This window comes from Myotis daubentonii, chromosome 2 (genome assembly GCF_963259705.1).
Source record: "Myotis daubentonii chromosome 2, mMyoDau2.1, whole genome shotgun sequence".
Taxonomy (NCBI): domain Eukaryota; kingdom Metazoa; phylum Chordata; class Mammalia; order Chiroptera; family Vespertilionidae; genus Myotis; species Myotis daubentonii.
The window spans coordinates 1477527-1499553 of record NC_081841.1 but is presented as its reverse complement, the minus strand read 5'-3'; the positions used below and the strand labels follow the sequence as shown (position 1 = coordinate 1499553).

The following is a 22027-nucleotide window of genomic DNA, read 5'->3' as shown; positions in this document are numbered from 1 at the left end:
GAGGAAGCAGGACCTTATAAGTTCAGTTTGTGGTGCCGGCCTTTTAAGTGGAGCAGCTGGGTCTCCAGCAGCCTTTGTGTCACTGAGCCCCAATCAGCACTGGTTTTCACAGCTTGTAGTTCTTACTGCCTGTAGGGACTTCTTTTCCGGCTCTGAGACCCTGGGCTGGTTGTCTGGTGTGGGGCTGGGACCCCTTGTTCCTCACAGGTGGCCTCTGCAGAGATGATCTCACTCCCGATTAAAAAAGTGGCCCCCGTGGGTGCCAGACCAGCCCCTTCCCCGCCCCCACACCTCCTACCTGTCTCAGCGCGCTTTCTTCTTTATTGCTCTAGTTGTGGGACTTTCATTCAGCCAGCTTTCCAGTGGTTCTGGATGATGGCGGTTCTGTGTTTTAGTTGTGATTTTGATGTGGTTGTGGAAGGCGGCGAGTATAGGCGTTTACCTATGCCGCCATCTTCCCTCCCTCTCACGGGTGGACCTGTGAGTCTCCCTGTGGAGGCAGGGGTGAGGCTGGAGGCAGACCAGGCCTCCAAGGAGAGCAGCGGGTGGGGTCGGCAGGCGGTGGGCGGTGCCTTCGGGAGCGGCACATGTTCTGACGGGACAGGGCTGCTTCTCCCGGGCCCGGGTGAAGGAGCACTGCCTTTTCGTGTGGATATTAAGTTTGTTCCTCTATGATATTAAGTATAATTTAAAATTACCAACGTTTAGTGTGTAAAGTTCAGCCTGTGTGTCAGAATGAGAGAAGTAATAGCTTTTCACGCTCGCCGTGTGCCAGGTGTGCGGCCAAGTTCTCCTCCCAGTGGCCCTGTGAGGTGGGTGCTGTGATCAGCCTGGTTCTATAGACGAGGCAACTGAGGCTCACGTGCATGAGGTGTGACAGTGAGGAAACCCCAGAGCCTGGGCTCAAGCGGAGGTGCAGGCTTTGAGGAGAGTCCGCCTGCCCAGAGCGGATGTAGGTGTCGCCCCGTCATCCTCAGGGAGGTTTCTGTGGGCCTGTGTGCGCAGGCACCGTGTGGGCAGCCCACTGAGGCGCGGGCAGGTGAGTCAGCGGTGTGCGGGCGACAGGGTGAGGCCACGATTCCCGAGTGTCCCAAGAAGAGCGGAGGCAGAGGAGCTGTCCCGGGGCCTGGCCTGGAGGGCTCAGAGCTGTGTCAGCCGGGCACACGCTCCGCCCACCTGTCTCCTGGGGATCTTGAGATGGACAGCAAAGCGGGCCTCTGGCCTCTGCCCGTTGTTCCGGGAGGGGCCACAGGATGAGCCGTGCCAGTGTGTCCAGACTGTGTTTGGAGCCGCGCGGACCAGCTGCCTGGGGCTTTGGGAGGTGACAGGCCGCGCGGACCTCAGTAGCTTGCTGTGACCTTCAGCGTCCCCAGTGGGAGCAGTGAAAGGTGTGTCCGGAGCAGCAAGCCTCTGCTTAGGTAGTGCTGAGCCTGTTAGGGTCTGGAAGCAGCCAGGACTATCTCCGAGAGGCCTCACTTGGGGTGTCTGACCCCTGGGACGTGTCTCTGCTCTTCCTGTGGTCAGTGTCACTGTATCCCGGGGCCACCTCCAAAGGCAGGTCCTCTCGGAAGGGCCAGGGCCTGCAGGGGGGAGAGGTAGCCCCACCCATGGCGGTGCCTGGGGTGGCGCCCATGCTGGGGTGGGACTGCAGTGGACAGCACCACGTGGGTTCAGTGAATCACTAAGGACAGCTCAGCGGTGCCTGGCGGAGGCGGCGCTCCGAAAACGCAGTGGCGATGAATACGCCCAGGCCCGGCTGGGTGCAGGCCTTCTGGGAGGGGCGGCAGCAGTGGCCAGGACCAGAGGTGCCACCCTGGGGATGGACAGGGCACTGTGACTCCGGGCACAGGTCCCCATCCTGGGCGGCGCCCCGAGGGCAGATGCTGCGGAGCCACTGTGGGCGTCGTTGTTCCTGTAGCCCCAGGAAGTGCAGGGCACTGGGAAGTGGATCCTGATGCCATTCCTCATTTGCCGGTCTCACCTGCACAGGACACCTTCAGGTGCTAGGAATTCAGCGTCATCGTTTGGAACCGAGTGAGGTCAGTCCCCCGCTCTGGCTGTCGCTGACATCCGGTGTCACACTGCGAGCCGTCCCTCTCAGGCGGGCCCGGTGTCGGCTGCCAGTGGCTCCCCTTGGACAGCGCAGGGATAGAGTGTGGGAGGGGCTGCCACGAGGGTGGCGGTGGATCCTCTGATGAGGTGACCCCTAAGCTTGGACCGAAAGGTTGGGGGCCTCCCAGCACAGTGATGGCGAACCTTTTGAGCTCGGCGTGTCAGCATTTTGAAAAACCCTAACTTCACTCTGGTGCCGTGTCACATATAGAAATTTTTGATATTTGCAACCAGAGTAAAACAAAGACTTATATTTTTGATATTTATTTTATGCCGGGAGCCGGTCCATCCTTGCTGTTTCAAGGGACCTGGCATATATGGCATACGGTTCTTAATATGTTTGCTCACCTTCTTGGCGCTGTGTTTTAACCAAAGTCACCTCTCCAAGAAAGGTTGAATCCCCAGGTAGGGATTTTCCCCTGAAGTTAGGGAGGGAATAAAACCCCTCAACTAAGTGCCAGGCCAGTAATTAATCCCTTTAACTACGAACAATCATGCTTAAACTACATAATCTTTTCTCCCTGGAATGGAGATAAGAAACGCCCTAACCTTTGTAATAGAGATTGATAGGATTGAATCAACTGGTATAAATACAGTTGTAACAAGACAGAAACTCTCAGAACTTAGAACAGAATCAAGAAGACTGAACCTACACGGAGCCTAGAGACAGAAGAACTTTGCTGGAGAGAGCATGCCAGAGGATCCTGGAGAGGGACTGGCCTCAGAGCCTAGAGACAGAGCCTAGCGGGAGAACATGGCAAGGGATCCTGGACTGAACCTGACTACAGAGATTGGCAGGAGAACCTGACTGGAACCTGGACACTGAACCTGACTGGAGAGCCTGGACAGAACCTGGCTGGAGACCCTAGCGAGGGAACATGACTACAGAACCTGGCTGGAGATCCGAAGCAGAACCTCTCTGGAGATCCGGGCTAGAGATCCTGGCTAGGTTGCTGATCAACTGAACACTGTCTCCGTGTCATTCCTTCTTTGCCGACTCCGTCCACACCTTTGGGGACCCCTGGACCTGCTGGGGTTGGACCCCGGCAATTTTATATATTTAAATGCCATTTAACAAAGAAAAGTCAACCAAAAAAATGAGTTTGCGTGTCACCTCTGACACGCGTGTCATAGGTTCGCCATCACTGTCCTAGGAGAAGGAGCTCGTGACTTCCTGATTTGAGCTTTCCGAACACTCCCTCTGCCTTTCCTGGGGAGGCGGGAACACCTCGGAGGAGTTTCGTGGTCCAGGGAAGCTTGGTGGCATCGGGGGGTGGGCGGCACACGAGAGGGCGAGACCGGGGGACCTGTTTGGGGCACAGTGGAGCCTCCCAAGGTGGACCTGCTGGCGCTGGAGGGGCCCTTAGGGCTGGGGCGGGGGTTAGAATGGGGACCATTCATGGGGACTGGCCGCTGTGGGAGAAAGGACAGGAGTGGTTGGGGCCACGTGGGGCTTGAGTGCCTGTGGGATGAGCTGGCTGAGATGTGGGTCGGCCGCTGGGGAGGGAGCTGTGCGAAGGGGAGGCCTCGGGGAGACCCGGCTCGAGGGCACAGCGCCCCTTTCTCCTGTGCCAGCCTCCTGGGGGAGCACACTTCTTTCGCCTTAAAATATGGCATCTGAGTGTGCGGCAGGCAGGCCTCAGGAAGAGCTGGGGTCTCAGGAGGGGCTAGCGGAATAGCTGTGTAAACAATTTGAAGTTGATTGCTAAATGTCCATGATCCCAAATCCCTCTGCCGCCAGGAGTTTCTTAGTGGCGCCTTTTCTCCTGGGGGTCCCCTCTCTGTTCCCTACCCAGTCATGGTGGGCGTGGAGCTTTGCCTACTGGGAGCCACGCCCCTCTGTCCACTGCTCAGAGCAGCGCCCCCTCCTCCCCCAGCACAGCACCGGAGGCTGCCCTGCCTTCCAGCTCCTCCCTCTCTCCCACGCGGCTGGTGGCGGCAGAAGACGCAGAGGAGCTGCTGTCTCCATCGCCAGGGGCATGCGCTGCCTCCCGCCGGAAACGACGAGGCCGGGTCGTTTTATAAAGATCGTCTCACATACTAGACAGGCGCTATGGAAAGTCACGTTCCACACAGAATGCGTGGGGCCGAGAGCCGCCGTGTTCTGTCTCGTTGCGCAGTGAGTCCGGCCTCTCCCTCGGTGCCTCCCCCGCAGGCAGGCGTGGGACAGGCACACGTGCCCGGCGTTGGGCCCGCGGCTCCCGTTTGTGTCTGCAGGTCCCCCCGCTCCGCGCTGCCCGGTGCCTGCTGCCCTGGTGTTCTGGGCTCACTGCTGGTGCAGGTGACGGCTTCCAGGCTGTGCCTGTTTGCTAGACGTGATGTTAGGGACCGTCGCATTCTGTTGGAACTCTGTGCCTGCTTCTCTGTGATGGTGTGTGCGTGTGGGAGCGGGTGTCGATGAGGGAACCTTCGCCCTTTGTGGTGCTGGAAGGTGGATGGGGGCGGCAGGTGGGTGTCTGGCACCTGGCGGGAGGCCCCTCCGAGAGCAGGTGCCTTCTCACCAGGGCTCTCGAGCCCACAGTCCGAGTCATCGTGCCGGAGTTACACTGAGAAAGTGGGGTTCAGAGCTACTGGTCAAAGGTCACACAGCCACGAAGGGGTGGGGCAGGGTTTGAACCCGCTGGGCATTCTGGCTCCTCCTCAGGGTGAATGCGCTTCGGGGAAGAGGGAACCCGCGCCATGGCAGCCCCTGGAGCACCGCACATGGCCCTGGCGCTCTGCGTGCAGCGCTGCTCCGCGTCCCCCGACGCTGGAGGAGGAGCAGGCACACGCTCTGAGGCCGAGTTGTCTCTGTGGACAGTCTGTGCTTCTGCAAAGGGTTCCAGGCTCCACGGGCTGGCTCTTAAAGGGACAGTTGGCATGACACCTGTCAGTGGGGGCTGGCTCCTGTGTCCTCGCTGTGGGAGGTGCAGGGCCAGACCTGCTGTGTGACCTTTGTCAGTGTTCCCACCCGGGCTCCGTCCTGCCCGCGAGGTGGGTGGCGGCTGCGGGCTGCTGGGGTGCTGACGTGGACAAAGCTGCTTTTCCTTGGTGACCGGATGCAGGAGACACGTGGCCCTGACCACTCATTCACTGTGCAGCACACGCAGTTTTGAAAAATCAAAGTGGTGATCGGTGTCACTTCAGAGTGGAAGGAAACGTTGATCATGCGTGTGCGGCGATGGAGTTCATGGGAGCGCTCAGCCGGGCTCCTGGCTCGCTGTGCGGAGCCGAGGACTGTGACAGCGGAGCCCCTGAAGCGCAGCCGGCCCGGTGCTGAGGCGGCCCCTTCCTGTCGCGCTGGGTCTGCGCAGCGGCGCCTGCCTGGCTCTCGCCTCTCCTGGGAGCTCGGCAGTTTCCACAGTCAGAGGCCTCTGTCCTAAAGGCGTGGCCCCGCCCCCCACTCAGTGACACTCGGCTTTCCCGGGCGATTGGTGGCGGCTTTTTTTTTGGTTAATCCCCACCCCAGCATGTTTTTTCCATTGATTTTTAGAGAGAGTGGAAAGGTGGGGGGGGGGGGGCGGGGGGGGGAGGGGTGATCGAACCTGCCACCTGCTGTGTGCGGGCCTACGCCCCCACCACTGAGCCACGCTGGCTGCTGTGCTGACATTTTTGCATGGAGAGTGCAGGGGAAGGGGCTGGAGCTGCTGGGTTCTGACCACCTCATCTCGCATAGTTACACCCTCAGGACGACCCTTCCTGGTCGCAGGGGCGCTCACACCTGGAGCCCGGGCTGGGCGGCTGCGAGCCGGGAGCTGGCCTTGGTCTGACTCCACCGTGGAAGTCAGGCCACCGTGTCCAGGACGGCTCCTGACTGCGCTGGCACTCGGGTGACTGCTGAGTGAATAAGTGAGAACTCCAATCACCCAGTGGCCGCTTCCCCTTTGTGTGTGGAGACAGGGCAGCTCCTGTAAAGCCTATTTTCCTTCCTTCCCAGAAAGCCGTCGAGAGGGCCGCCCTCCGCTGCAGGGCGGGGAGGCCGCTGCCTGGAGAGGGGCTTGCGCTCCGTGCTCCTCGGGGTCTGTTTATGAGTCTCCCGCAGCCCTCTCCGCTGCAAATCCATCCGCGTCCTGCTTCGCCCTGAGGAGTGCGGCTGCCGGTGCCAGTGACCTCTCCTCCGCCGGCTCCTGAGCCCCGGGAGGCAGGCGGGTCCGGTCCTCACCCTCCTGTGCGTCTTCCCCGTCAGCGCACGGGCCTGTGTCAGGGCTGGCGGGTCAGTGCTGGGCCCGTGTGCGGCCTGGGTGGGCTCGGGGAGGCCGCAGTGTCCGTGACAAGGACTGACCTCGTGCCCAGGGTGGAGGCCAGGGGCTGGCAGGGGCGCTGGCGTCTCTGGAGGCTTCTGCCAGGAGGCCGTGTGCCACACCCACTCCCGCTGCAGTGGCCAGAGGGCCGCATGGCCAAGGCCCGCCTCAGGGGCAGGAGTATGTAATGGTTCCCAGGGAAGTGGTCCCGCGAGCTGGGGTGCGCCCTCCAGCCAGGGTTTGTCCCTTGCAGGGCCCGCATCCTGGTGGCCGTGCGGAAGGCGATGTGGGGAGGCGCGTCTCGGGCTGCCCGGGCAGGAAGGGGTGCCGCCAAGCGGGCGCGCGTGGGCGACAAGGAAAGGAGACCTGAGAGGTGTCAGAGGGAGATGGCGCCCCAGGGACCCGTGGAGTGCGGGGCTCAGGGGCAGCAGGAGGCTGGGTTTGGACCCTGGGTAGATGGCACGACCTCCTTGGAGAGGAGGCCATGGGCAGGAGCAGGTGGGCAGGAGCGGCATTGGGTGCGGGACACTGGGTTTGTGGCTCCCTGAGGACTGCGATGGTGGCAGGTGGGCCACTGCAGCAGCTCGTGGGGTGAGGCACAGGACGGACAGAGCCACCGAGGTTGCCATGGGCGGGAAGACCTGGGGTGAGGGCTCCCTGTGCGGGACATGGTTCCGGGGTCTCCGTAGAGCTTCTTGTTTGGTTTCCAGCACATTCTCTGAGCGGATTCTCTTGGCCACATTTTTTAAAAATACGTTTTTATTGATGTCAGAGAGGAAGGGGAGGGAGATGGAAACATTCATGATGAGAGAATCATGGATCAGCTGCCTCCCGCACGCCCCTCACTGGAGATCGAGCCCGCAACCCGGACATGTGCCCCAACCGGCAATTGAACGGTGGCCTCCTGGTTCACAGGTCAATACCCAATCACTGAGCCACGCCAGCCGGGTTTGGCCACGGTTTTAAGAGTGAGGGAACCGAGGCTCACAGAGGTCAAGAACGTGCCCCAAGGTCGTGCAGCCATCGAGGCCGAGCCGCAGTGAGCCTGGTGCTGGGCACAGGGCAGGTGACTGCTCCTTCTCATGGAGGCCGCTCCCAGGCCTGTGCTCCGCTCCGCTCCCGTCTAGTAGATAATGAAATTTTCTTGTAAGCAGTTTTTCAAGAGCGTTCACCCCAGAGCTGATGGGCAAGGTAATGAGGATTCCCGTTAGGGCGCACCCAGCAGCCCTGGGCCTGAGCGTCAGCAGGGGAGTGTGCGGCGGGTTTGGGGTCTGATTTATAGCTGCCTGTGCCCACGGCTCTGGCAGAGGCTATAAATAAAATTAAAATAAATGGAAACAATGCACCTATAAATCGTGTTGCAGGGCCTCCGATGGCCTTTTAGAGGAACCCCGATAAAATGCTGTCTGGCTCTCCGTCTGCGGGAGCAGGCCGTCCATCACCATGGCCGAGCCAGGAGCACGGACAGGCTGGGCTGGCCTCGTGGGTGTGGGAATCGGCTGACCCGCTGGACTGGCCCTCAGGTGTCCGCCAGCGGGAGGTCCTGGGTCAGCCCGGCTCCCGGGTACAGGCTGTCAGGTGACGGTGGGAATACTGGGAGGCCAGCCAGTGTGACTGTCGTTCCTTCTCTCTTCCAAGTCCACACAGGGATGTGTCCTGGCGAGGTGGAGGCCCAGCGGGGAGTCTGATTGGGATGCCTGTGTCACTGTGGGGGAGGGGGGGGTTTAAGGCTGTGAAAAAGGTGCCTTCTTAAAAACGGGCTGCTCACTTCAGTCATTTACTTTTAATGTATGTATTTTTAAAAAAATATATTTTATTGATTTTTTACAGAGAGGAAGGGAGAGAGATAGAGAGTTAGAAACATCGATGGGAGAGAAACATCGATCAAGCCCACTCCTGCACATCCCCTACTGGGGATGTGCCCGCAACCCAGGTACATGCCCTTGACTGGAACCGAACCTGGGACCGCTCACTCTGCAGGCCGACGCTCTATCCACTGAGCCAAACCGGTCACGGCAATGTATGTGTTTTTATTGATGAGAAAGGAAGGGGGATTGAGCGGTGCTTGGGTGCCAGGGATGAGCAGTGTGCTGGGTGTGTGCACGGCGCATGCTCGCAAAGATGGAAGCGGGCAGAGGGGAGGGGCTGGGTGTGCGTGGCCACGGGCCCAGTTCTTGAGCAGCGTGGGGCCTGGTGGACACTGTGCGTGCCGGGCCATTGGTGGGACATGCACATGGCCCCATCTGTTTCATGGGGTGACCGTGGACTTGGGGACATCCTTCTCCTCGTCCTAAGCCTGCCATTTTGAGCAAGTTTTCGACCTCTAAACTGCTGGCCTTACCTGTGAGGTGGTCTGTGGGCGTGGTGCCTCAGGCGCCTCTGCTGCTCGCGGCAGGTGTCCCCGCCTTCCCGTGGGAGTATGTGCCCGCCTTCCCGTGGGGGTGTGTGCCCGCCTTCCCGTGGGGGGGTGTGCCTGCCTTTCCGTGGGAGTGAGCGGTGCACTGCCGGTCCCAGCTGGCGGCGAGCTGTAAGTGTGCAGTGAGCACATGGGCTCCGTGAACAGCCCTGCGCGGAGCGGTGCCGGGAAACGTTCGCGGGTTACTGCCCCTGTTGTGTGCATTTTTACAACAATCATGACAGCTACCTCACAGAGATAGAGGCGACAGAGGACGCGAGGAGCCAGATGGTGCTCTGTGGCTGTTCGCCCGATGCCCAGGGACCGAGCGGCTCTGGCTGCCGTGGGAAACTGCCAGGCATGCTCCCTGTGCCCGTGGACGAGCTCCTGGAGGCCCCCGGGCTATCTGCACCAGCAGGCACACAGTGTGGCTGCAGCACTTGGGGGCGGCCCCGCAGCCTTTGGGATTGAGTTGCTGCCGGAGGGGTCACTCATTCTCCGGTTGACTGACCCTTGCTAGAGACTTCTGGAGAGTTCTCTGTAGAGGGGCCATAGCATGTATCTTCTGTTTGCAGCGTGATTACTGCTAGCAGGTTCTCTGGGGGGAAGGAGGTCGGGCCTCCTTTGTATTAAGGGATAAATGACGTCTTTTCCAGGATGATTCCCCTGTGAGAACAGCGCACTGCGGACGGTGCCCACTGCCGGCGGACGATGCCCGCTACAGGTGGACAATGCCCGCTGCAGGTGGAGGGTGCCCGCTGCAGGCCTTGCTGTGCCAGCGATGTGTGGGGGCTGGGCGATCCCGAGCCGGGTGCGGTGGTTGCCAGCCCTGGTGGTTGCAGTCCCCGTCTCGCTGGCTGTCATGTGCAAGCGTGTGGGCCCGTCGCTGGCCAGCCTCGCTGTGGGGAGCGCGTGTGCGTCTGTGGAGACACGCTGGGCCGCGCTTCTCCTCGGAGCCACTCGCGGTGCTGGGGGGGGGCGGGGAGTGCTGGGGAAGCGTCTGCCGCGGTCCCACCTGCCGCGGTCAGGGTCAGTGAGTCCCGTGCCCCGCTGCCGAGAATGGGAAGCTTCGGGGGGCTGGCTGCCTCCCCACCTCTCCCCGCTTCTGGGAAGTGTAGCAGCCCAGCTGTGACAGCAGATGTGTCCCCATGAAGCACCTGGGCGGTCGTCTCCCTCGCTAGGCGTCCTCCCTGTCTTCCTCACGCCGGCCTGTGCCGCCGCGGGCCACAGCGCAGCCTAGAGAAGGCGCCCGCGGTGCACAGCGTGTGGGTGACATCAGCGAGGACCGCCCTGGTAGCCGGGCGTGGTGGTAGGACAGGGCAGGACTGGAATGGGCAGGCCTGAGAGGACAGTGGGAGAGCAGCGCGGCACGGGGCGTGCGCTGAAGGGTCCTGGGGAGGCTGGGCGGGGGGTTCCGCCTGGGTCCCTGTGGCGTCCTACCCAGCCTCAGGCTGGCGCGGCATGGCGCTGGTGGGTGGCAGGACTGCCGTCTGAGTGTGGTAGCAGGCTCGTGGCCTCGCGTGACTCCTGCAGGGAGAGCCCTGCTTGCGGAGGGTGGGCCCGGCTGTCCCGGAGGCACAGCGTCCTGGGTGGCGAAGGAAGGGCTGTGGATCAGTCTCGAATCTTGGTCCCGGCGCTGCAGCTCTGAGCCTCTGCGGAGCTGCACGCAGTGTGCCCGCAGCGCCGCCTTCCTGCCCTGGGCCCTGCGGGTCTGCGGGCAGCTTCCTGTGTCAGCGGCCATGTCTGTGAGGCAGGCGTCCTCGGTTGTCGTGGGGAGAAGAGCAGGAGCAGAACGCTGGGCTGTGGAATTTCCTGGGGAATTCCTTTAGGGCCAGTGCCCAGCTCCCCTCCGCCGGGAGGTGCCATCCTCCTCGGTCAGCGTGCCTGTGCTGGGCGCCCGGCACCCGGGGCCTGCTCCGTCTTCTGCACGGGCTCTGAATAAGTCTTTTGTTCCATTGAGAAGATTAAGGGCAGTATGTGGTTGAAAAAATTTTAATGAAGCACCTAACAGAGCTATTATTCATTTTTGAAACAAGTGGCTGCGGTTACCATAGTAATGCTAAGCCTCCGCTAAACATGCTCCTCTCCTCTCCGCTGTCGTCGTTTTTGTCAGAAGCTGCTGGGGGAGCTGCGGGTCCACGGGCCCGGCCTCCGGAAGGATTTCCCAGCTCTGCTGAGTTCAATCATTCAAGGAATTTATGTTGTAGGAGCATAAAGCTTATAAGTCTAGTTTATCATATCTATCATTTAATTGTTCATGCAAGCCAGCTCTTCATGTAGCGATTTACAGTAATCTCGGAGAAATAACAGTTTTGTGTCACAAGATGAATAATGCGTGCAGAGAAAGTGTTGAGCGCCTTGGAGCCATCATGCTCACACCCGCTCCTTCGTGGGGAAGTGATAGGACGATGCTCGCGCCCTCGCTGCAGCCGGGGGGCTGGACGTCGTGCTGTGTGCGCCCGGTCGCCGGCCTCAGGAAGGCCGCTGTGGGGGCCGGGCACCTGGCTGCGGTGACGCGCAGGCGGCAGCCCGCCAGAGAGCGGGCAGAAGGTCGCCGAGGGCCCGGAGGGTTGGTGCGGGGAGAAGCTGTGATTACAGAGGAGACGCGTCTCCAACACGCCTCTGGGACCAGCTTCGGTGTTTGCCGTTGGGGTTGTTGTGAGGTCCAGCCAGGGGGGCGCCCCCCAGAGCTTGGAGGGCAGAGTGTGCCCAGGGCTCCCTCCCTTCCTGTCCCCTCCGCCCAGCAGCACACGGGGCGTGATCTGGCGTGTAAACCGTGAGGCTGACGTGCAGCAGCTGCTGCGGTTTTCAGGGAGGATGACTTAGCAGGCCCTGTCCCTCCTCGGCGTTTGCCCCGGGCCTGGTGACAGCCTCCGGCCGGGGCTCTGGGCCTGTGAGTCCCTGCTCTCCTCGCCGTTAAGGTGGGAGGAGTCAGTTCCCCGGGCCATGTGGCCGGGGCCAGCGTGTGGGGGGCATCTTCTTGGCCAAGGATGAGGGCTCTCCTGGGGAACCGGACGCAGCTTTCCAGACGGGAGGCGATCCATCATGGCTGCAGGTCTGAAGGCTCTAAGCCAGGTGTGAAAAATGCCAAACACAGGCTGAGGTGGAGAGCACGCCAGGCCCCCCTCACCGGGAGTCAGCAGGATGGTCCGCGGTCTGTCTCTCCCCTTCCTTTGCTGTGGTGTTTCAGCGCCGGTCCAACAGCATGTCCCCTCCCGTCCTGTGCCTCCGGCTCCAAAACCCTGCCGGTCTCTACATGGCACTGCTGGGAGGCCTCCAGGCCGCGTCTCCCTTCCCAGAGTCTCCTGTGGGTCCCCCAGGCGGCTGGACTGGGGGCCCCGCCTTCCTCGCGTCGGAGCCAGGGGCCTGGCTAATGGGGCGAAGGCTGTGCGGTCTGGGAGCCCATCTGTGGTGAGCCCCCTCGCGTTGGAGAGCCAGGTGGGGGGGGGGGCTCACCACCCTGGAGGCATTTGTTACGTTTCAGGCTGTTTGACGTTTAGATTTCCGTGTGTGAGGCCTGTCGTCGAGGACGTCGCCACCCCGGGAGACTGGGCGGCAGAGGGACTGGGAGGCCGGGGGGGGCCCCTCCCCTTCTGTGGTGGAGATGGGCACACGCGGGACTGCGTGGCGCTAGGCCGTGTGGGTCCTTGCCTCCCTCTGTGGAGTCTGCTCCTCACCCCCCCCCCCCCCCTGTATTCACATGACGTGGCAGATGTGACAGTTGCTCTTTTCTCTTGGCCTTCAGTCACGCTGCCAGGGTGCTGCTGGCGCCCAGCCTCCTGTCTTCCCCAGCAGGACTTCTGAGACCTTCATCACAAGATGCGTGAGGCCACCACGCTGGGGGAGCCCTGGGTCTGCATGGGGGGGCCCGCTCATCCCAGGGAGGGGACTGGGGTTTAGAATGAAGAGAGTTTCAGCTCCAAATGGACCTTTATATACAAACACTAAACATGTAAAGGGCCTGCTGTGCTCTGGCGCCTGGGGAAGAAGTTGGAGTGTTGTGTGTGCCCTGGCGGGCGGCTCTGATGGTTGGCGCATTGTCCCGCACTCCAAAGGGTTGCAGGTTTGATCCCCGGTCAGTGCACACAGGAGGCAACCCATTGATGTCTCTCCCCCCCGCCCTCTCTAAAATCAACGCAGTGAGTGCACAGATGGAGGCTCCGCAGTGAGCCGGTTGGCCCTGCACGCTGCCCCGCCCTGGACGTTCTTTCTGGGCGACAGTTACTCTGGGAAGGAGGAGCCGGGACGGGTGGGAGAGTGAACTTGACCTCAGTACTTGGAAGGCGCTGTGCTCCGCGGTAGGAAGGGCTGGCTTGTTCAGAACGGGGAGGCTCAGGAGCGCCTCTGAGTCTGTGGTGGCTCCAGCCGCCTCCCCCCGCAGGGTGCTCCCACGGTGGACAGAGCTCTGCTGGGGCCGGAGGCGGGGAGGGGCTGCTGGGGAGGCCGCGAGCAGAGAGCTGGGCCCACAGACTCCTGAGCCTCGCTGCAGGGAGCGTAACGCAGGCCGCGCTACACGTCAGCGCGGCTCCTCAAGGCGGCTCCAAGGGCTCCGATGGCGGGGCCCGGGGCAGCTGGGTTATAGTCTTTAGAAACCCCTTGTCCCGGACTCTGCCATCTTCACTGAGTGGGAAGCCACCTTTCAGTGTCCAGCTCAGAGACTCTGAGCGAGTCTGTAGAGTTGTGTCACCGTCGCTCCTGTGAATTTTAGATCTCCGAACCCGGGGCCCATGAGCAGTCACCCCCACCCCCCAGCCCCAGGCAGCGCACATCTACCCCCTGCCCCCTCCCCCCCACCCCCCATCCCCCAGCCCCAGGCAGCACACATCTACCCCCTGCCCCCTCCCCCCCACCCCCCCACCCCCCAGCCCCAGGCAGCACACATCTACCCCCTGCCCCCTCCCCCCCACCCCCCCACCCCCCAGCCCCAGGCAGCACACATCTACCCCCTGCCCCCTCCCCCCCCTCGCAGAGAGGTGCTCTTCCTGCCTCGCTGAGGAAGCAGCTGGTGTTTTAATAGGATTTGTCCCCCGTCAGGCATCTGTGTGCTCACTGAAGTACGTTCCAAAGCAAGAGGAAGGAAGGGAGAGGGGAGAAGGGAGAGGATCCCACCTGCGATCTGAGCAGGTCACTGCGTTAAACCAGCACCATCAGACAGAAGCAGCTGGCCCCTCTGCCCCCCTCGGTCATGGAGTGTCTGCAGGGACCATCTCCCCAGTGGGATTGTACTGACGCAGCCTTCACAGTGCAGATCACAAGGAATTGTGGTCTTGGCATTGTTTTCATGAAAATAGCTCAAAACTTTACTTTCCAGGACGCAAACCCGCTGTTGTGGAAGAAAGACATGTCGTTTCTCGTTTATTTCCAGCGTCTCAAAACTTCTCACACTTCAGCTCGCTCTCTTGGAGGACGGGGTTTTGCAGTGTGAGTGCAGGGAAACGGGACCGGAGGCTGAAGGAACGCCAGACACAGCGTTCAGCACAGACGCAGGCCGCTGCAATAGGCGCTGAAAGGCCGTGCAAACATCATTCACCAGAAAACTCATTTGCTTATAATAATGCCAGAGAAGGTAAACATCAAGACAGAGGGTTTTATTAGAGACAGAGGGATGTTTCATAATGATAAAGGGCTCACCTCATTAAGGAGATAATATCTTTCCAAATGTGTGTGCGCCCAATAATCCAGGTGCACAATGCGTGAAGCCAGCATCGACGGGAAGAGAGGGAGGGACACATTCCCAATCAGAGGCCGACATGTAACTGCCTCCCTGAACGTTGAAACGTGCACGTTTAACAATCGGCAAGAGGTGAAAGATGCGCGCGCACTGCCAGCCCCGGCCCTCGCGGGGCGAGAAGGCACCCCAGCGCGGGGGGATGCGTCCGTCACCGGGCAGACTGGGCTGAACACCACAGCACTGCGGGCACCGGGTCCGTCCCCCCCCCCCCCCCCCCAACGACTGTCCATTAGAGGTCGGGCTGACGGCGAGATTCCAGGAAATGCTCCGGTATCTGGACCTTTGTCAACACCCTCTCTAACGACTCACGTCCAAAGGGTCACGGAGCGTTGGAGAGCGTTGGAGCTGAGCCATGACGGCGCACACAGCGCGTGTCTGATCACCTGAAACAGGCCTGGAGGGAAGTCTATGAGACGAGGGTCGGGGCTTCTGATCCAGCAGCAGAGCTACCGCCTCAAGGAGCCAGGGAAAGAGGAGGAAACTCACCGAAACCGGGTAAAAGAAGGGAGGGAGAGGATGGGAACAAACCAGAGAACTGGAAAGTGGAGAAGAAGGCGACTCGGCAGAGCCTACAGCAGTTCCTGGGAAAGATCAAAACAAACTTGTCGGTGGACTTATTTAAAAGACAAAGCAAACGCCCAGTATGAGGAAGGGATGAGGAGACATTACTACAGACCCACAGGCATTAAAGCTAATGGGGTTCGGGGCGTATTCCAAGTCTACGCCAAAGGGTTCGAGAAGGCACATGGAATGGACGGACTCCGTGAGCGGCAGGGCCTGGTGGAGGGACCAGGAGGAATCAAAGCTTTAAGGCGGGTCCTCAAACGACGGCCCGCGGGCCACGTGCAAATACCAATACTGTATTTGTTCCCGTTTTGTTTTTTTACTTCAAAATAAGATATGTGCAGCGTGCATAGGAATTTGTTCACAGTTTTTTTTGAACTATAGTCCGGCCCTCCAACGGTCTGAGGGACAGTGAACTGGCCCCCTGTTTAAAAAGTTTGAGGACCCCTGCTTTACGATCTCCTTGTCAATTTAAAGAGTCAGTGGCTGCACACCTTCAGGGGAGAGCGTCAGGTCAGATGGCGTTACTCGTTACTCGTGAGCTCTGAACGTTCACAGCAGGAGCGACCTAGTCCCCAGAGGCCTTTCAGAAGGGGGGGCAGACGCTCTCGTCGCCGGTTACTCAGGCAACATGAGCCCTTCCAAACCTCACGGAGAAGTTGTAGGAAACGGAAAGCAGAGACTGATCTCTCTGAGGAAAAGACACGCAGGCGGTTGTAGTGGTTCTGGCCGTGCCCGGGGAGGTGGGCCCTGGGCTTGGCTGTGCCTCCCTTCCCCCCTCCCCCATCCCCCTCCCCCCCCTCCCGCGACCCGTGCCCCCAGGGACATGCCCTGAAGTCGCGCTCGCTCAGCGGGCCAGGGGCCCCCTGCCTCTGTGAGTCTAAGTAAAACCAGTCACTTTCTCCGTGGGCTGGTGTCCGTTTCTCGTTAAGCTTCGGCCTATACCCTCTTCGCTCTATTTCATTGTTTCTGCTGGTGGAGAGCGGCTGTCGATTTCTGGTTCTTGGTCTGGCCGTGGTGCTGGGCTCGGAGCCCGGTCCCCTGCCTCCTGGTGTTGCCGGCCTCTCTCCCTCGGCCTCCCCAGAGGCGGGTCTGGTTCCTGGGGGGGCAGCCCCCCTCACCTCCGACCCAGTGCCTCAGAGGGTTCCCAGCAACGTGCTCTCTTCTCTGCCTGCCTCCCCCAGGGGTGCTGGGGGGGTGCCCCCCGAGTTCTGGTGGGAAGGTGGATGGGCGAGGGGGCCTGAACTCTGTGAGGTGGCTTTCCCCGGTGGCCCAGGTCAGCACGCAGGGGAGCCATGCTCTCCGGGGTGACCCCACCCGTGGGCCCTTCCTGGAACATCTGCTTCTGTCTTGGTCGCTGGGTCTGTGTGGACCCTTTGTCCGTGTCCACATGTGACTGGGTCTGTGGTACCAAACCCTCTTCCGTGCCAGCAGGTCACAGAGTGGACAGACCTGGGAGAGGGTCCCCAGCCCCGGGCCCCCAGGCCGGCTACCGCCTCCTCTCCCGGCAGGGGCACGCCCGGTGAGCCAGCTGCCTCTGTGGCAGCTCCCTGGGCGCCGGCGCTGTGGTCAGACCCTTCTCTTACCTCTGACCTACGCTCGGGCTCCAGCTGTGGGCTCGTCCCCGAGGGGACGGCTGCCGGGACCTGGAACCGGAGGTGTCCGGGCTCCTTCCCCGACGGACGGGTCACGTGGCGTCCGCTTCGGGCCCTCGGGGACGGGGAGGGTTGGGTCTTCTCAGGCGGCTGTGACGTGAAGTTGTTGCTGGAACTGCTGCCCAGTCGCTCTCCACACACTCTGCTTGGGCTTTAGAACTGGAAACGGTGAGGTGCTGGCGCTGTTTTGGTTGATTCAACTACCGGGGCTGCCTCCTTATCCGTCTTTATTCCGAGTGTGAATCGCCTGCTCCCAGCTGTCGGTGCTTCTGGACTTAAAGGGAAGCAATGCCTGCCTCAGGGGCAGTGGGCCGAGTGGCGACACACCTGCACGTTGAAATGCGTTTCTGGCCACGCAGGGCATGTGAGTGGGACTCAAGGAGACACGAGGGTCAGGCAGGATCCAGGGGCCCGTCCCCTGCCCCTCCATCCCCTGCCCCTCCGTCTCCTGCCCTCGGGTGGCTGGCCCGCCCTGCGTGACCTCTGCATGTGCGGGTGTTTTTAGGCAGAGTGACAGCCCACTTGGTGCGTGCAGCACCCACACCTTCATGCGCGCAGCGCCCACACCTTCATGCGTGCAGCGCCCATACCTCCATGCGTGCAGCATGCCACACCTTCATGCGTGCAGCGCCCACACCTTCATGCGTGCAGCGCCCACACCTTCATGCATGCAGCACGCCACACCTTCATGCGTGCCGTGCCCACACCTTCATGCGTGCAGCGCCCACACCTTCATGCGTGCAGCGCCCACACCATCATGCGTGCAGCGCCCACACCATCATGCGTGCAGCATGCCACACCTTCATGCGTGCAGCGCCCACACCTTCATGCGTGCAGCGCCCACACCGTCATGCGTGCAGCGCCCACACCTTCATGCGTGCCGTGCACAGGCCTCTCCAGGGCACTTTCCTCCAAAACTCGTCCGAGAAAGTGACCACACAGCGTTCTCCTGCTGAGGGTGAGAGGAGGAGCCACAGCCGCATTGGGCGTGAAGTTGGGGAAAGGCAGTGGCGGGGGAGAGCGAGCAGGAGGCAGAGAAGGCAGTGGGAGGGGAGGAGGGAGGCAGGAGGCGGGGGCACTGGCACCCAGGGGGAGCGGGAACACGGGTGCACTGACACGCGTGTCCTCTGAGCGGCCGTGCGCCCGGGTGGTGCTGACTGCTCGGATGCCCATCGTGGAGGTGCATCTGGCGGCACGTGGGGGCGGGGCGGCGCACGGGTGCTGACTCACTAACCCCGATTCCCTCGTCTCTTCTGCCCACAGAGGAGCTGCGGAGGCTCAGCTGGTCCGGGATCCCGAAGCCGGTGCGTCCCATCACGTGGAAGCTCCTCTCAGTGAGTGCTCATCCCCGGGCCTGCCCGTCGCCACCTTCCCCGTGAGGGCGGCCCCTCGTCCGTCCCCCTCATCTGGCCGGAAGTGTGGCTGGTCACCGGACGCCTGGTCTGTGGCGATGCAGGCCTTGGGCTGAGGACAGGCCCACCCTTGGCCTCATGAGGAGCCGGGGTGACAGGGCTGCCAGGAGATGTGAAGCCCCGGCCGGGCGGCTGTGTGTTCTCGCCCTGACCTCCGTGTGAATAATCTCCCCGAGGCGTGCAGACCTGGTGAAAGGCCCACGTGGAGAGGAAGCGGCGGAGGGCCAGGGCGTGTTGGGCGTGCTTTCTGTCGCTCTCAGCCATGGCGCCGGGGAAGGGAGATGGAAGCAGTGGCCTCTGCGATGAGGGCGGAGCCCTCGCTCCCCACCGCACAGAGCTCTGGCCCGGGAGCCGCGTGGGCGAGGGGTGGGTCATGGCCCTGTGCCCGCTCGGGGCTCCCGGTGGGGCAGCTCCCCCTCATTGCTCTGGAACCAAGTCAGCGGGGACTCTGTTTGCTCTGAATGGGCCCGACTTTGACAATTTAAAGGACGCTTTCTCGCTAATGAGTCTCAATCAATCTGCAGCTTAGCGCCTCGTAATCCTGAACGCGGTGCAGCCTGAACAGTGACTGCGTATTGATTAAATGCTCTCTTGCTATTCAGTTAGACCTGCTGCAGTTGCTGGTGTTTTGTTTGTTTTAAGCGTTTCTCTGCAGTCTTCCTACTTTTCCCTTTAAGGTGGGTTTCGAGCTCCTCAGAGGGAATTGTGGGAAGTTGGGGTGAAAACGCTGTCAGGCCCCTGCACGGCAGTTTGCGTTGAGGGTGTTCTGCGTCCCTGGGCAGGTGTCGCGCGGGTGACCGCGTCCTGTTCTTTTCCTTCGGTGCCCGACTGCGGGTCATGGTTAGATCCTCTACATGCTGCCCAGGGATTGGCCTGGGCCTCGGGGCAGAGGAGCCGAGCGGAGAGGCCACAGGTGCCCCCGGGTGGGCGGGGACAGGGCGCAGCAGAGATGTGGCAGCCCCGGCCGCCCCCCTGGACCTGGCTCTCCATGCTGGGCGCCTGGTCGTGCCGCCTGGGAGCTTGGGAGGTACTGACACCGAGGCGCCCGCAGGGTCCCAGGTGTGCCCAGGGCTGCACTGCTGCTCCAGGACACTGGGCTCCTGGGACAGGGAGAGGTGCCTGCTGGGAGTGGGGGTGGCGGGACCGCCTGGGCACATGTGGTCCCGGGGGCCCAGTAGAGGGCTGGGGGGTGCTCTGTCCTGTCTACTCTGCCTCCAGGACCCAGGGCTCAGCCCTGAACCAGGATGGAGACATTACCATTTATTTAGGTCAGTAGGACGAACAGCCAGTGTCCTTGAACGTGGACCTGTGTCAAGGCCCGTCAACAGGACTGCTTCCTGTGTGTCCACGACCCGTCAGAGACGTGGTCCGGTGGCTGTGGGTGTGCTGTCCTCAGGGGCGGTGGCCCTGGGCCTTAGTGAGGGACACGAGAGGCGCTCCTGCTGCTGGGAGCGGGCTGCACTCAGCCCGGAGCCCCTTCACGCCCCGCTGAGGCTCACACTGGCGCAGGCTGTGCACAGTGCGCTGTGGGACGCACAGGCTGGGCCCTTTTTAAATGATGCTTCAGAGACCTTGAGCACAGCTGGTGAAATGGTCCCGCCTGTGCTGGTGGTAGAATGGTTAGAGGCGGTGACATGGGTCCTGCGTCCCCGCCTCTGGGGGTTCGCACGTGGCCGCAGGGGGCGCCGGTCGTGTCGCCGGGACCGCTTGGACCCGCGTCCCTGCGTGTGTGGGTTGACATTGGTGACTGGTGTTTTCACAGCCTGCTAATGCAGCAGTTGCGTTCCCTGTCATTCTGTCGTTTAGATTCAGCCCATGCTTGCATGTGCCTCATCTGCATAATTCCTAGTTTTGCTTAATTATCTAAAGGCCTCGACGTGCACGTGTGTTTTCCTTCAGGAACGGGAGCGGCAGGAGGATGTGGGGCTCTGGTTGCCAGTGTGGCATCCGTGCCTTTGAGAACTTATGTTTCAATAAGTGGAGTTAAAATTTGGGGGACAGGGAGGAGCCCCGCATGCTCGCCCTGCTCACGCAGAGCCCTGGGCGTCCCTGCCTGTGGGCAGTGTGCGGCTGGTCCCCACCGGGCCTCCCCTGGTGGCCCCACAGCCCTGGTGGGAGGCCCTCGGGACTCGCGCCTTCCCAGGGAGACGCGTGGTCAGCATGGACCACACTCACCTTCGTCTGCCTCCGCAGGGCTACCTTCCTGCCAACGCGGAGCGCAGAGCCGCCACGCTGCAGAGGAAGCGGGAGGAGTACTTCGCCTTCGTGGAGCACTACTACGACTCGCGGAATGACGAGGGCCACCAGGACACCTACAGGCAGGTGGGCCTGTCCTCCCGTCCCTCGCGGGCTCCGCCTGGCGGGGCTGCAGGCGGCAGTGTTTCCCTCTGTGTCCCGCTGGCCGCCGCGCTGTGTCCTAGGAAACGGTGTGCGTGGAAACAGATGACCGCCCTGTGGTTCCTGGTGGGGCAGGGGGCGCTGCTGGCCCGGCTCGGAGACCCTGAGTTCTCACCGGCTCCGAGATGCCAGAGTTCCAGTGGCTGTGCCGCAGCCCAGCTCCACGGCGCTCTTAGCGGGTCTCACGGCCGGGCGTCTCCCTGTCCAGCCCGTCCTCATGGAGCCCCGCCTCCAAGTGAAGGAAGGAGCCTTGCCAATTCCCCCGTGGGCTGGCCGCACCCGCCGTCACTGCCGTCAGCGTGGTCTGGGTGTGTTGCAGAGCCAGGCCCGGCTCGCCTCTGCTGGCGCCCGAGCTCCTGTCAATTACGTGGACTCGTGGACGTGTCTTCCCCGCGGGCGGGCGCAGGGAGGCTCCGGGAAGATCCGTTCCCTCAGGGAGGAGGAGAGGGAGGAGGAGAGGGAGGAGGAGGAGGACTCAGGGCAGGAACCCCTCCTCCGCCCTCTAGGCACCCTCTGCCCTGGCCCAGCTGCTCCTGGAGCCTGTCCTGGCACTTGGGCACATGGGCTGCTCCCGGAGCCTGTCCTGGCACTTGGGCACATGGGCACTGCACCCGCCACTCAGGAAGCCGGTTTGAGACAGAAGGCACTTGCTCAGGGGGCGGACAGCCCGCCTGCTTTATCCCCCCCACCGCCCCCCTGCTAGTCTCAGAGAATAGTTGGCGTCGATAGTGTTTTGAACATGTTTTGATGCATTTTTATTTAAGAAGACTTCGGCGGTGACGCTGGCATCTCTCCGGGAGGTGCACCAGCTCCTTCTGTTGGGAGTCCGGGGGAGGTGGCTGGGACCGCGGTGAGGGCGGTCTTCAGTTGCCATGAGGGTAACAGCTCCACCTGGTGTGCCCAGGCCCAGGCTGGCCGGCGGGAGGCGGTCCCAGGTCACCTGTAAGCACGGGGCGTGGACCCGAGTTCACCGTGCAGGTGTCCCCTTGGCCGGCTGGGCTGTGTCCCTGGTGGTGGGTGGTGACAGCTGAGCCCGTGGGGGATGTGCGTGGGTGTTGGGTGCTGGAGCCCGCGTGCCGCCAGCTCACGCCCTGATGCTGTTTTGGTTGCTTCCTGAGCCGTTCGTGTCCCTCTGCGAGTGGACTTTCCCGTGACTCTCCTGTGGCCTGGGTCCGAGAAGCACTGTCGCGGCTGAGCTGCGAGTGACGCACGCACGTGCGCGTCCCTGTCCGGAGCCGACGCTCGCTGATGGCTGTGGACCGTGTGTCCAGTGGCCGAGGCCTGCACTGTCCTCGCACGTGGCAGCCGCTGCTCAGGCGGGCAGGTCAGCCGCCTGTCATGCCAGGACTCGGGAGCCCATCCGAGCCGCGCTCGGCGAGGCCAGCGTCTCCGAGCAGACAGCAGGGGGCAGCGCGCCAGCGTCCGCTTCCGGCTACACCCGGCTGGTTGCCATCCTGTCTCTTCTCCTCCATCTCCAGATCCACATCGACATCCCGCGGATGAGTCCCGAGGCGCTGACGCTGCAGCCGGCAGTGACGGAG

General features: G+C 62.0%; 1 protein-coding gene across 2 annotated transcripts in view; it reads left to right on the top strand.

The window, feature by feature from the left end:
- Positions 1 to 22027, top strand: part of TBC1D22A (TBC1 domain family member 22A) — a 119829-nt gene that overhangs the window by 43194 nt on the left and 54608 nt on the right. For both annotated transcript variants that reach the window (XM_059681353.1, XM_059681352.1), the window contains 3 exons: positions 17941 to 18011; positions 20283 to 20411; positions 21965 to 22027. In XM_059681353.1, the coding sequence (XP_059537336.1) occupies positions 17941 to 18011; positions 20283 to 20411; positions 21965 to 22027 (263 nt within the window). The remainder of the gene's footprint in view (positions 1 to 17940; positions 18012 to 20282; positions 20412 to 21964) is intronic.